General features: G+C 34.0%; 2 protein-coding genes across 2 annotated transcripts; one reads left to right on the top strand and one right to left on the bottom strand.

Moving 5' to 3' along the window:
- The first annotated feature begins 6,324 nt into the window (after positions 1–6,324).
- On the top strand, positions 6,325–7,076 carry LOC140819583 (MAPK kinase substrate protein At1g80180-like). The gene has a single exon (XM_073179734.1). It carries the CDS (start codon positions 6,579–6,581, stop codon positions 6,888–6,890), a length of 312 nt encoding a protein of 103 aa, XP_073035835.1. The 5' UTR covers positions 6,325–6,578; the 3' UTR covers positions 6,891–7,076.
- An 875-nt stretch (positions 7,077–7,951) lies between these two features.
- On the bottom strand, positions 7,952–15,104 carry LOC140819013 (transport protein particle 20 kDa subunit-like). The gene is made up of 6 exons (XM_073178998.1): positions 14,926–15,104; positions 9,181–9,305; positions 8,986–9,071; positions 8,830–8,890; positions 8,406–8,492; positions 7,952–8,177 (listed from the first exon to the last, which is right to left on the bottom strand). The coding sequence occupies exons 2-6, from the start codon at positions 9,259–9,261 to the stop codon at positions 8,085–8,087; spliced, it is 408 nt and encodes a 135-aa protein (XP_073035099.1). The 5' UTR covers positions 9,262–9,305; positions 14,926–15,104; the 3' UTR covers positions 7,952–8,084.
- Positions 15,105–15,128: the final 24 nt, after the last annotated feature.

Genomic DNA, 15,128 nt, shown 5'->3' with positions numbered 1-15,128 from the left:
ATAGAAACCTCAATTTACATCAAGAGATCTGAATATAATTTCATTTTTATGCGATTTATATATGAAAATCGTGCAAACAAATATATGGTAAGATACAATACATATATAATATATTAAAATTATGTTTCTTTTAGCATTACATGTGGAATTGTGGATGATAATTTTTTTTAAAAAAATTATAAAAAAAAGAGAGAACGTATCATTTAAAATATTTGACTTTCAAGCTTTATGTATAATACAATTTCTATCAAGACAAGGGCACACCTTGCGACCCCTTCGCACAATAACTACCTTAGTGTTTTTTATTGTTTTAGTTGAGCATCTAATTTTTGTCATTAAAGACAATATTAGATATAGGTAGTGGTACCCCGATTTTTTTCAGGAGATAAGAATTTTGATGATAAACCTAATTTTAGGTAAATAAACCAAGATCTAAGATTTGATATGATACTGATACCAGATAAAGATCTAAGATTTGATATGATATGATATTTATACTACATAAAGATCTAAGATTTGATATAATATGGATACCATATAGAGATCTAAGATTTGAGATGATATTGATATATTGGATAAGGATAATGATTGATAAGATATGATAATTATCCTAGATTTAAAGTTTGATTCAAATTTCAAACGCGAGGATAATACACGATCAGGATAGCAACCAACTCCTATAAATAGGAGAGCCATGCCATTAGAAATTCACACCTCCATATTTTTGAAATTTCCTCTCTAGTTCTCCCTAGGAATTTTAGAGACTTTGCTCTCTTAGTGTGACGAGTATCGAAGCTCTGCAGCAGTCCAGATCCAGGCTCGATTTCGAAATCCTATCATCACCGGATATTTTTTTTTCGAATTATTCAAGGTAAGTGGGTTTTTTTGTTATACTATAATTTGCACACTTGTCCTCCGTAAGTGTGCTTTTTTTTTTATGCATATATTCTTTCGTAAGTGGATTTTTGTTATACTATAATTTGCACACTTCTTCTTCGTAAGTGCGCTTTTGTTATGTATATATTCTTTCGTAAGTGAGTTTTTGTTTGCCACACTTGTTCTTTGAAGTGGGCTTGCGTTTAAAAAAATTATAATTTGTGTCCGAATCTCCCTTCAGTTTTTGAAAGTTCGTTCAAGCATACATGATATGTTTTTTTTCAAGATTTGTCAAGTTATTATGTTCAAAGCACTGTAAGGATTTGATTGGATATGAGAAAAGATTTCCGAACTATGACCTTTATACGGTGGGATGGTAACCGTTGTACGGCATCACTCTTACTATTGCATTATTTTTGTGTGCATTGATGTTGCATTCTTACTATTGCATTATGGATAGTTTCTCTTAATGATTGATTGAAAGGCAAATGTATGAGGTCTAATACATATACTATTTCTTTAGTAACCTTTGAGACTACGAGCAATCATTATATAACGCTCTGTTCTTTTATTATGTGTTGGTTTTGCGTAGTTGATTTTTCTAGAAATTGCATTGTTATACAAGCTTTTGTTAACACTTTGTGGTGAATTAGGTGCATAAAAAAATAATAAGGGTATTAGGTTTGAACCATTTTCTTTTTCATCATCTGTGTCGTTCTTGTGAGTCTACCCTGATTCATAGATCGCTTGTGAGCCAAGTTTGAAGCTAAACCTTTTCTTTAGAAAGTAACCACGTTAGAAGTCACGATAAATCCTTTTTGTTGATTATACTTCCTTTTTCATTCTTAAATTGGACAATCTTGTAAACTTTTCACATAAGCATCATTTTTCTCCAAGACAATGTGAATTATTGAGATTTAGTTATCCAAGCACGAATTTTTATATTAATTTTCTCGATCTTAAAAAAACACGATGAAAACAAAAAACAAAAAAAAAAATGAAAAAAGGAGAAAAAAAAAAGGGAAAAAAAAAAGTGCGAAAGAAAAGAAGAGCACGAAGAAGAAAAGTATTATTATATTTTATAATGAGCTTGAAGAGTTTTTATTGTCACCTGGATACAACTTTTTTTAAAAAAAAAATTGTGGTATCATTTCTCCAATTCCATTGCTCGTTATCTCATTTTATCCTACCTTACCTCTGGCCATAATACAACCCGCTTACAATCTTTTTTTTTATGCATTTTAATACATTCATTTGGTAGAAGGGACTTGATATATTTGCAAGTCTGAGGTAAAAATTTTTTTTGACATTAGACTTATTTGATACATATCTCAAACACTTATGAGATATTAATATGAACATTATCATCTGATTTATTTTAGAAAAATTAATGATTTTGCCTGGCTCACTTTGCTCGTAATGTTTCCCCTAAGTTGTTCGATGGAAATTTTTTATCTTCTGTTGTTGTAGCATTGTTTTGTACCCATTATTGATATAATAGAGATTTTTTTTTGTGGACTTCGGTCTCATGATTTTTTTTGTAATTTGGGTTTTGCACGTAAAAATTCTTGTGTCGTTTTTTATGTGTTTATTGTTATTATAGATATAGATATCGTGGAAATAATTTGATCCACAGTTAATTGTTAGGAAAAGAATCAACATTTCCGCTCTACTAGAAGACATAATTAAATTTGGCTATCTTTTCCATCCGAATCTTACTCAGACAAAACGAAAGGTTATGAAGCAGCAAGTCGTTCGGAAGGTGAGGGGAGCTTTAAAGAATCACAAATTACAAGTTCAGATATTGGCAGCGGTGGATGCCTTCATGTCTAAGGGATCTAAATGCTCTAGTAGCAGTGGTAATAGGAAGAAAACTTAATATTTTGGCGTAAGAGTGTACACACGTTGAGTTGGCTTTGAGTCGGAAGACATATCATGTTTGAGCTCGACTCGATTCGCAATTTTGTTGAAGCTCTAGCTCATTCAAGTCCTCAATTGGTATTCTTGATAAACACAAAAGGAGATCTAAGGAATATTTGGGGACTAAAATCTTGCCATGATGTTTCCATTATTATACCATTTATCTCATCAAAAACATCTTTTTCAACTCGCATACGGTATGGGTTATTTAATTGGTGAAGTCAAAAACATCTTTTTCAACTCATTACAAATAGTAATTAATGCTTGTTTTCTTGTTGGAATTGAAATGTTTCAAGAGGTTAGGTTCTCATTAAGTAGTCATTTATTACATTTTCACTCAACTTGAGAAAAAAAATTTATGGACTTTGTTCAATAGAGGCCTTTTGTTGGATACTATAGATACATACATACATACATATATTGATCCTATGTTTTAATACAATATAATGATGTATTGATCAACTGATCATTTGGTGGACGGTTCGTTCGATCCTGGGTGTGGAGGCAGTGCCCACACCCTAAATCAATGGTTGAGATTCCACTTCATGGGAAAAATTTTTTTTAAAAAAATTTGGGTCAGATGTACCATAGACTAACCCGTGAGTATTGATAAATAGTAATTCAACGTAATTTTATTATAAGATTCTTAAACAAAACAACAAGTATCTTAATTCAACATTTCTGTGTCATATTTTGATTAGGTAGTTTGCATCCTTCTTGCTTTGGAATTTAGATTGATATTGGATGTTAGAATTAGTGAACAATCAATAATTCAAACTTTTATAGTTTCTATTCTTATTATTTTAAAATTTTTAAAAAAACCAAGTTAAAGACAAATGATTAATCATAACAAAAGGATTTGTAGTAAAGAAGAGGACGAGGTCCACTTTTAGTGGATGAGCTAAATATTCTTTAGATTTTCTTTAATTAGCACATATCCCTTATCTTATGGGCACCAAATTGCTTGTCCATATCATCCATATATACATGGGCGGAGCCAGCATATGCCCAGTGTGGGCTGCTGCCTACACTGGGCCAAATTTTTTTTATATGTTTATATATATATATATATATATATGTATGTATATTTATGTCTAAATTTTTAATTTTTGTATGCTATTATTACATTTTTAGCTGTCTATACTGATCCAAATTTTTTTTTAATAATTTGTAGACCCAAATTTTAGACTCAATTTTTTACTTGTTATTAGTATCTAAGTATACACTCTATATAGCCTTTTGTATGTGTTTTTTTTTTCTCGAGTCACAAACGTCATATACTTTGAGTAACAATCATTCCAATTCATTTTAATTACTGCTTAATCTTTCATAATCTCTAAAAAAATCCAAAATGTTACCAAATTTTAGGTTCGTTGTTTCGTTCAATGTTTGTCGATCATTCAATTGTTTTATAATTTTATGCTTTTTCCAATCGATAATGAATTAATGCTTATTTTTCGAACGTATATTTTATATCATATTTTGTTTTGATTTTGGATTTTGTACACGCCGTTGTTCCTCATTTTTCTGACGTTTTCCTATCAATTATCAATGCTACTGGCTGTGCGTAACTTGTGTTCAAACTTTATGATACATTATTTTTAGTTGTCGATTAATTATTGCTCTCTTTTTTGCTTTATTAATTATAATATATGGTTGCCTACGCTGAACCAAGATCCTGGCTCCGCCCCTGCATATATACCCAATAAAGTTTGAGTAGATCTTTTGTGAGAATGTCTTACGAATTTTTATTTGTGATACTGGTCAACCATACCGATATTCACAAGAAAAAGTAATACTCTTAGCATAAAAATTAATATTTTTTCATGGATGACCCAAATAAGAGATCTGTCTAACAAAATACGATATGTGAGACCGTTTCACACAAGTTTTTGTCATACATTTTTAAAATATATTTTATTAAATTAATTTAATGGAAAAAGGATAATACATAAGCTAGTGATTGTTTTAATAGTGCAATATGATGCATGATATGGAATTGTAACAGAGATCTAACCGATTTATTTTGTAAAAACGGTTCAATTGGACGGTCAGACCAAAAACTGTTATATTATATAAAATAATATTATAATTAGCAAATAACATATTTTAAAATTTTAAAATCTTAAATATGTATATAAATAATAAAAAAAATATTTATCAAAATATAAAATCTAAAAAACATACATATAATCAAATATAATTATATCTATATTATTTTAAAAACACAAAAATAAGCTCTAATATTACTAAAATAATATTTTTAACAAAATTAAAATCTAAATAATTATATATATAACTAAAAATAAATTTAAAATATAAGAAAATATTCAATTTTTTTTAAAAAAAAGTTAAAAAAGTGGTGAACCGGTCAGATTGATTTTAATAGATTCACATATCCCATCGGTTCTTGATCGTTTTGATCGGTTTGATAGTTAAAACAGTTTACAAACTAGGTTCAAATCGGATCCATGGCTGGTTCCTGATCGAACTGGACGGTCTGGTCCGATTTTAAAAACAATGTGAATAAACTAGAAAACAAAAAAGAAAACAAAAAGTAGTTTTTTTTTGTTATGTATGTTTGTCTCTTTATGATTTTTATATATTATAATATCAAATTTCACTCTTATTACGCTATCTTTATTTTATTATTATTATTTTTAACAATTTCAAGATCATTTCCGACATTACGCTAAAATGAAATCTATGCAATGTTATGTTGATGTATCGTTGATATGTATAATGTCACATCAACACTTATGCTAAGAGAAAACTAAAATTGGCCAAAATCGAGATACGCATAATTAAACCGAAATTTAATGATATAAAATATCAAAATCACAAGAAGAAAAAAATAATTTTCCCGAAAAGAAAACTCCTTACATAACTTTCAAACTCCCGAAATCAGAATATATAAATTAATGAACTTTGCTTATATTTGGTTCTTGAATTGACCACAACTTGCAATTAAATAAATATTTCTTTATTGACTTTGTTCTCATAAGATGCTATTGTTTTTGTTTCAAAAAAATAAGATTCTATTGTTTTTAGTATGTGTTGAATTAAATTTAATGGAGTACACGACTCATATTCTTGAAATTTGAAAAACTTGACGAGAGGTTTTTGAGTATCAAATTAAAATTTCCTTTGACTAAAGAATATGTATGCAAGGAAAAATTCAAAATATCATTATTATTTTACTTTAAACATATATTCAAAGTAAATGTTGCATGTATTTATTTATTTATACCTATTTGTATATAGGAAAAAACTCATGTGAGATGGTCTCACAGGTCGTATTTGTAAGACAGATCTCTTGTTTGAGTCATTCATAAAAAATACTATTTTTTATGCTAAGAGTATTCTTTTTTATTGTGAATATCGGTAGAGTTAACCCGTCTCACAGATAAAGATTCATAAAACCGTCTCACATGAAACTTACTCATATATATTTACGTATACCGGTATACACACAAAAAAAAGAATCATATATAATACAAAAACATCATTATTATTATCATCATAACAAAAACTCAAATCCTAATAAAGTCCCCCAACGCATGCAAATCCAATGATAATTCACAGCCCTCGAACAACAAATCTCCCCAAAAACCTCCAAGCTCCCAAAGATAGAAAACGATAGCAAGAATCAATTCCCCAAGATTTTTTTTTTGAAGAAAATCCCACTAAAACATCGCTACAAGGAGAGGGCAAAAAGATATATATATATATATATATATATATATATATATAAATATATAAATTCATTATTATTTTTCTTGATGGCAGGTTTGCAGAGATCTGCAGTATCATTCAGGAGACAAGGATCCTCGGGATTGGTATGGAACGAGAAGCTGAATCAGCTCATTAATCAACAAAATCAAGACGCAGCGGCAACCGGCACAGGATTAAGGATCGAAAGGAGCCGATCCACAGGAGGAGAAAAGGGTTTCAGCTCCGGAAAGATGACTTCAGCCGCTGAGCCACCGTCTCCGAAGGTTTCTGCTTGTGGGTTCTGCGCCGCCGCTTTCGGAAAACATGATCAAAAGAACCGCCATCCGCGGCCACCGAGGTCCGGTAAGCGCTCGATGTGATTTTTAGATCATGTAAGATGTAAAATATTTAACAGAAACTAGTTTTTTTTTTCTCTTTTTCAATCCCTTGGGACGATCGTGTGTTGAACGATGATTTGCTAGTTTCTTTTTGTTACTGTCTCAATTGTTTTTAGCTTGTTTTTCCTTAATTTTCAGTGAAATTATCATATATGAATTTATATATATTATTCCTTTGTTCCTTGGGCAATATGCTTGTTGAATCAAGATCTTAAATCCATTCAAATCTTTATATAGAATCATTATTAGAATGATCACTATAAAAGTATATATTTCAAAATAATTCAGAAATTTAATCACAACATTAAAGTTTCACTAAGAAAAATTTAAAACAATTATATCATATTTGAATAAAATTATCTCAAAATTGTATAAAAATAATTCTAGTTTCATGATATATTTAATTTTTAATGAAAATTTTAGAAGTTGCATCTTAAATATTATTTAAGATAAAAGTTCGCATTTTAAATATTATTTAAGATATACATATATTTATTTATTTATTATTCACTAAAAGTAAGTGTCGTATGAGACGATCTCATTAGAATTTTAAATAGAGCATCTTACTCGGAAATATGAGAGTGGATGCACAAATGTTGGACGACATCAAATAGAATGCTTGAAATTCATATAATTGTTGAATGATTTTATATTTGGTGAAGTTCAAATCTTTTTTTTTTTTTTATTTTTTATTTTATTGATTTAGCTAAATGGATTTTTAATACATGTTAAGAAAACGGTTTCACCAAAATTAGTTACTATTCAACCCTCTTGTTTTATTAATAGTATAGATATTTGGCATACACGGTTGTAGCCTGTAGGCACGCGACTCCTTTTCTAAGGGATCCGTCGTATCGGCACGAGCTCGCCCACACACACATATATACATGTACACGCGCGCGCATAGACATAAATGTCAACAATTTGGGGATGTGAATTTTGATTAACTTCACAAAACCAACGTATTTCATAGCAAAAAATGGTAACAAAATGAAACAACAAAAGATCCTCATGTAGTTCTACAGTAAATGAGTAATAGCTGATGCCATATGAAGAATTCTTGATAATTTATTGAAGAGTAATGACTGTATTGAAACAAAAAGTTCACAGCAATATAGGTTTACACAGCAAATCTGACTCCAAATTAATATGAGACACTCAAATATGAGGAAAGCTTCACAGATATTTTCTAGCAAGGGCTCGAACTTTCGTGTCGAAATGTGATGAAGTGATGCGACTCCCAGGAAGATAAAGGGGATTGAGAACAGTCTGAAAATAACAACACAGGAATCATCAATTTCGCTCGAACAAATATCTCAGCACAGAAAATAGGAGCAACTCGACACCTTAACTTTACTCTAATTTCCTTTATTGAATTTTGTAGTATAGAACGATGACAAGTAGCATATAGTCCAGTTACTTAAAGCGAGCTACCATAAGACTTCATTAGGAATATAAAGCAGACTTCAGATATACATAGTGCATAATAAAACTTGCCTTCATGTATAACTCATGAACCTCTTGGAAGAAGCTCTTAATTCCATCATCATTACGAGAATCGTGGAGCAGCATCAGTCGAGTATGTATGACCATAATTGGTTAAGGAAAAATATAAAGTGAATCAATGACGCTTACTAAAACTGATTCGATATAATCAATGCCCACTAATACCAATGGGGAAAGAGATAAATCAAGATCCACATCAATCAAAACAGAAGTATAATGAAATCCAACTCAACATGAGAAAGCTTGTAGCTTGAAAATTTTAAGCATCAAACTGACATTTTATTCATATTTGGGAGCCAGATCCTCTACTCGCCCCATATATTATACAGTAATAAAAATAAGCATCATAATCATCCACACATTTTCCAAAAAGGATGCACAGGATTGAGCTAATGAAAAAAAATCAAAGGATATGACCTGCAGTTACGTGTACAGACACCACCAAATCATCAAATCTATCAATTGCTTTCAGAAACCTACTTCACAAAAAAAAAGGGATGAGAGTGCCGACACTACAAATAAAATCAATAAACAATGAATTTTTTCCAAATTAATCATGTAGGTTTCTCACATAGCACTTGTAGTCCATGCCACATCTTGGACAATGTCTAAAGCAGCATGTAATATGAATTGGTGTAGATGAGCAGCATCCTCTTTCTTCAGATCTCAAAATTATCAGAATAAATCATATTGTGTGATGCCATAATGTGAAAATGAAATTTAAAAAAAAAATCTAAAATTGATGGGGGATTGAAAAGAATCATACTTTGGGAACTGTACCAACTTCAGCTTCGTAAATGGGGATATCATTTTTGCTTACTATCATGAAGCACGCAGTACTTGCCATCAATTTCTTCCTCTTCTTCTTTGTCTTCTATGAATTTAGCTTCTCTGTAAACATACTAATGAGTGGCCAGCAAACATGAGCATGGCGAGTAATTTTTATATTGCACCCTGATATATATAGACATCTCTAATTTGCTATTTTATAATAGTGGAGCATATTAAAATAACTGTTCTGATACCAAAATGTTACACCAAAAGTTCCTTCAAAATTTGCCTCAGCATCATATGTTCTTTGTTTGCTGCGTTTCTGCAGCTTTCAAAACTAAAATAAATAACTCCGAGAGTCTCAGATTTTCTCAACTTTTCCCAACAATCTCTCAACTGCTTCACATCGCCTTTTTTAATTCCCTCTGTTCCCTTAAGTTTCTCATAAACTGCATTTATTCTCTCAACAAAAATTTTTTCTCTCTGTTTCAACAGATTCGAAGAAATTAAATCTAAAACCAGAAGCATCTGTTAGAGTTTGAATTAGGCAGCCATTGATGTGCATTAGGCAGCCATTGATGAACACAGAGCTCAGGGAAAATATCAGAATTGTATTATTGTAAAATGATTGAATTTTATTTTTTACATTTTGACTCCGTATATATACACGAGATATTGTATATGTGTGTGACTCGTAGCATTAGCTCATTGACTACTTATTTACCAAGTAATCTACAAGTAATCTATTTATTTAACACACCCCCGCAAGCTTGTAATATGTTTAACATGGCAAGCTTGGATAAAAGATGTCGATGTTGTTCTGAACACAAGGGCTTGGTGAATATATCGGCTGGCTGCTGACGAGTATGGACATGAGAAGTGGCAATTGTGTGAGAACGAATTTTTTCACGGATGAAGTGACAATCGATTTCAATATGTTTTGTCCGTTCATGATATAGTGGATTTGCGGCAATGTGAATGGCCGCCTGGTTGTCACAAAAAAGAGGAGTAGGCAAAGTGATAATCAAGCCCATGTCTGCCAGGAGATTGCGTAGCCAAGTGATTTCACAAGCCGTTGTAGCCATGGAACGGTATTCAGCTTCAGCAGATGAACGAGAAACTGTGTTTTGCTTCTTTGTTTTCCAAGAAATCACCGAAGAACCAAGTTTGACAACATATCCTGTCAAGGATTTCCGACTCATTGGACAAGAACCCCAATCGGAGTCGCAATATGCTGAGAGGCGTAAATCACTAGTGGCAGACAAGAAAATGCCCAAGGATGGGCTACCCTTGAGATATGCGAGAATTCGAAGTGCTGCCTTCATATGTGATTGCTTGGGAGATTGCATGAACTGACTGAGGGACTGAACCGCAAAGCATATATCTGGGCGAGTGATCGTGAGATAGATCAAACGGCCAACTAGACGTTGATATGAAACTGGATCAGCTAAAGGAAGATCAGTATTCGAATTCTTGATGAGCTGATCATATTCAAGAGTGGTGAGCTTCAAGTGTTGTTCCATTGGAGTATCAAATGGTTTACAACCAGTCATTCCTGTATCTGATAGCAACTCCAGCGTATACTTACGCTGGTTCAAACAAATACCAGCCTTTGATCGAGCAACCTCAATCCCCAAAAAGTATTTCAGAGGACCAAGATCCTTAATGGCAAGATGCTTATGCAAACAATCTTTTAAAGCAGCAATTGCGATAGAATCATTGCCTGTGATTACAATATCATCAACATAGAGAAGGAGTAAGGTGACGGAACTATCATCTCTCTTGTAAAACAGAGAGTGATCATGAAGTGACTGGGAGTAACCAGCAAGCCGCATGATGTCACAAAATTTTAAATTCCATTGGCGAGATGCTTGCTTCAAGCCGTATAAGGATTTAAGGAGTTTGCAAGCATGATTTGGGCGTTGTCTGTCAAATCCTTGAGGAATAGACATGTAGATCTCCTCAATTAAATCACCTTGGAGAAAAGCGTTGGTAACATCCATTTGATGCAAGGCCCAACTGTTGGCTGCAGCCATGGCTAAAAGACATCGAACTGTAACGATCTTTGCAACCGGGGAGAATGTGTCAATGTAGTCAATGCCATATTGTTGGGTGTATCCCTTGGCAACAAGGCGGGCTTTGAATCTATCGATGCTGCCGTCAGCTTTGTGTTTGATTTTGTATATCCACTTGCAACCGATAGTCTTTTTACCCGGGGGCAGAGGAACAATCACCCAAGTGCGGTTAGCTTCTAGAGCAGAAATCTCAGCTTCCATGGCTGCACGCCATTTAGGATCATCAGCTGCCTTGGAGTAGGTGGTGGGAGCAGTTGTTTGAGAAATACAAGCCAAGAAGGATCGGTGTGAGGATGATATGTTATTGTAAGATATATGAGCAAGAAGGCTGTAGGGGGTAGAGCAAGTGTTAGTACAAACATAATCCTTAGTCCATTGGGGAGGACGATGTGATCTGGTAGGTCTTAAGGAAGAGGTAGAGGGAGTTGGAAGTACATCCATTGTGGGAGTATGTGCTGGTGTAGAACTCAGCAGAGTAGAGTCAAGGGAAGAAAAATCAGTATCAACCTGTGATGAAGATGGAAAAGGTGTATTGTCATGATGTTGTGAGGAAAAAGGAAACATGTCCTCATGAAACACAACATCTCGAGAGACAATGAATTCTTGAGTAGAGAGGTCAAGGAGTTTGAAACCTTTCTGATTAGCAGGATAACCCATAAACACATACGGCTTGGCACGAACATCGAATTTGTGACTAGGCTTAAGATTGGATGCATAGCATAGGCAACCAAAAACTTTGAGATGTGAGTAGTTCGGTGGTTTGTTGAATAAGCACTCAAAAGGTGTTTTGTTGGTAAGTAAGGGAGTTGGTGTTCGATTAATTAGGTAAGCTGCATGAAGAACACACTCGCCCCAATACGAATCTGGAATCGAACCTTGGAATTTTATGGCTCGAGCAATATTTAGGATGTGTCTGTGCTTACGCTCAACTATCCCATTTTGCTGTGGGGAGTAGGGACATGAGCTTTGATGAATGATGCCCATTGAAGAGAAGTATGTTCGACATTCAGTACTGAAAAATTCATAACCATTATCAGTCCGAATGTGCTTTATGGGTTTATCAAAATGGTTTGAAACAAAGGCGAAGAATTGCTTAAGTATTTGTAGAGTGTCTGATTTGAAGTGCATGAGAAAAACCCAAGTGCTTCGGGAAAAATCATCAACTACCGTAAGGAAGTACTTGAATCCATTGTAAGTTGGATGTTTATAGGGACCCCAGATGTCAATATGTAAGAGGTAAAAAACATGGGGGGATAATGAGCTAGCTTTTGGGGGAAATACATGTCTGGTTTGCTTAGATAAGGGACAAACCGTGCAATGATGTGTGAGAGATTTTTGCTTAATAAAGGGCAAGAATTGTAAACGAGACACCGATAAGTGACCAAATCGTTTATGCCATATATCAATGTCAATGTCACTACAATGAGAAAGTGTACAGGTATTTAAAGAAGTTGGTATATGTGACTTGTATCGGTTATTGGCTTGCTTATCAGATTGTGTAGATAGAGTTGGCTCTTTAGCTGAAAAAAATTGATGAAGGTAGTACAGTCCAGCCCTTTGTTTACCAATCCCCATAATCCTCCCAGTCAAAAGGTCCTGAAAAAGGCAAAAATGTTGGTAGAAGCTAATGAAACATCGATGGTCTTTAGTGAACTGGGAAATAGATAAGAGGTTGAAATTAAAATCAGGGACATGAAGGACACGGGACAAAGCAACAGAGGGGGCAATATGGATGGAACCAATGGATGAAATTTGAGTGGTGTTACCATTTGGTAGCTTGATAGATCCAGTGGCGGAGTCACATGGTTGCGAGTCTTTCATGCCACTAGAAGAACCTGCAATGTGAGCATTTGCTCCACTGTCTAAAATCCATTCATTAGCATCATTGATAGTCATTAAACTCATGAAGTTACCTGCAAGATTTGCCGAGACTTCATTATCCCCTTGTGGTGCATTTAATGAGTTATGATCCAAAAGCTTCAGTATCTGCTGATATTGGTTATCAGTAAAATGTCTAGGCAAGGCACTATCTGCTCGTGAGTCTTCATGTGAAGAAGAAGGCAGTAAGGACTGCTTTTCAAAGGCAGAATGAGCAGCAACCTTAGGAGATGAATAATGGCTTTTGAATCCTTTTGTTTGAGGAAACTTTTTGTGTAATTTGTGGCCTGGAGGATATCCAACCAGCCGAAAACAATTCTCCTTGGTGTGACCTAAAATATTGCAATTGTCACACTTCACTGACTCATATTTCTTAGTAGATGAAGAGTAGAATGCAGCTGTTGGAATGTCAATAACAGGTTGTGAAGAAAGCACATGACGTGTGGATTCTTCATGACTAATAATTGAGTAAGCTTGATTGACAGAAGGCAATGGATTCATCATGAGGATCTGACTTCTAATGTGTCCATAACTATCATTCAATCCCATCAGAAATTGGAGAATACGCATTTGTTGCTCATGTTCCATATACGCCCTAGCACTTGCACATTCACAAGAAGGAAGTGTTACTAATGAGGTAAATTCGTCCCATAGGCGCTTGAGTGTAGAAAAATATACAGAAATGGAAGAAGATCCTTGAGTAAGATGCGCAATTTCTCGATGAATAGAAAATATTTTGGATCCACAGATCTTATCAAACCGTTCTTTCAGATCGCCCCAAACTTTGGAAGCATCGGTGCAGTAGATAATACCGCGGAATATTTCCTTCGAAACTGAGTTCATGATCCAGGAGAGAACAATTGCATTGCATCGCTCCCATTGATGCAGGTTCGGGTGCGCAATTGCTGGACGAACACAAGATCCATTGATAAATCCCAATTTGTTCTTCGCTTGCAGAGAAATCAACATTGCTCTGCTCCAGACATTGTAATTGTCCGCGCCAATGAGCGGATCCTGAACCAAAGATATCCCCGGAGCATCCGAAGGATGAAGATAAAGTGGATCATTGAATCCAAACGAAGCGGCATGATTTGCCATGAAGAAGGAGGCTCTGTTATTCAGTTAGATGCGGAATTGTAGCTCTGATACCATGTTAGAGTTTGAATTAGGCAGCCATTGATGTGCATTAGGCAGCCATTGATGAACACAGAGCTCAGGGAAAATATCAGAATTGTATTATTGTAAAATGATTGAATTTTATTTTTTACATTTTGACTCCGTATATATACACGAGATATTGTATATGTGTGTGACTCGTAGCATTAGCTCATTGACTACTTATTTACCAAGTAATCTACAAGTAATCTATTTATTTAACAGCATCCCATTTCAACTTTCTTAATCCCCCTCCCACCATGGTGTTGTTGGCTAAGCCATTGTTTAATTCAAACACCCATTTTAGATATTATAATTATAATGTTTTTAATCTATTCATTCAACCATGGCACTATCAAAACTAGGATTCCGCGTATCTATTCAATTAAAAAAATATTGGTAAAAACCTCAATTCAAAGATTCCTCATTTCCAAATCTTGCTGAAAACATAAAATATTTACTCAGCAAACAAACACGAATCTTTATCAAATGCAAATGACGACTATAACTTCGAAAGCCATTTTACACCATAAAATCAACCATTTCTCCCGATTATAACATCCAATACACCCGAATCAAGTCCTCATTGATCATAAATCCCTAAACAAAGAAACCACAAATCGAAAACTCACCTGAAATGGGTTTGCCAACACCACCTTGGGCCGTACCTTTCCGCCCTTCGTTCTAGTGTGCTTCCTCACGCCCGGTCGGGATTTGGAAAGAACCGGACTCACTTCCCGGGTTGGCTTGCGAGAGTTGGAAGCTCTCCCCGAAAATTCAGCTGAAAACGGATGTGTAAGACTACGTGGCAGTGGGGTGGGCCTGCTACATTTCC

The sequence above is a fragment of the Primulina eburnea genome, chromosome 18 (assembly GCF_022965805.1).
Source record: "Primulina eburnea isolate SZY01 chromosome 18, ASM2296580v1, whole genome shotgun sequence".
In the NCBI taxonomy this organism is placed as follows: Eukaryota; Viridiplantae; Streptophyta; class Magnoliopsida; order Lamiales; family Gesneriaceae; genus Primulina; species Primulina eburnea.
The sequence above is the reverse complement of the archived record's forward strand: the minus strand, read 5'-3'. Positions and strand labels throughout refer to the sequence as shown.

What these genes read in the sequence shown, in the direction of transcription:
- LOC140819583 (XM_073179734.1), top strand. Translation starts at nt 6,579, where the DNA reads ATGGCAGGTTTGCAGAGATCTGCAGTATCATTCAGGAGACAAGGATCC.
- LOC140819013 (XM_073178998.1), bottom strand. Translation starts at nt 9,261, where the DNA reads ATGGCAAGTACTGCGTGCTTCATGATAGTAAGCAAAAATGATATCCCC. An exon ending in CTGTACACGTAACTGCAGGT is followed by an intron (nt 8,493 to 8,829) that starts CATATCCTTTGA and finishes ATTATGGTCATA; the next exon opens with CATACTCGACTGATGCTGCT. An exon ending in TTCATGAGTTATACATGAAG is followed by an intron (nt 8,178 to 8,405) that starts GCAAGTTTTATT and finishes TGTTATTTTCAG; the next exon opens with ACTGTTCTCAATCCCCTTTA.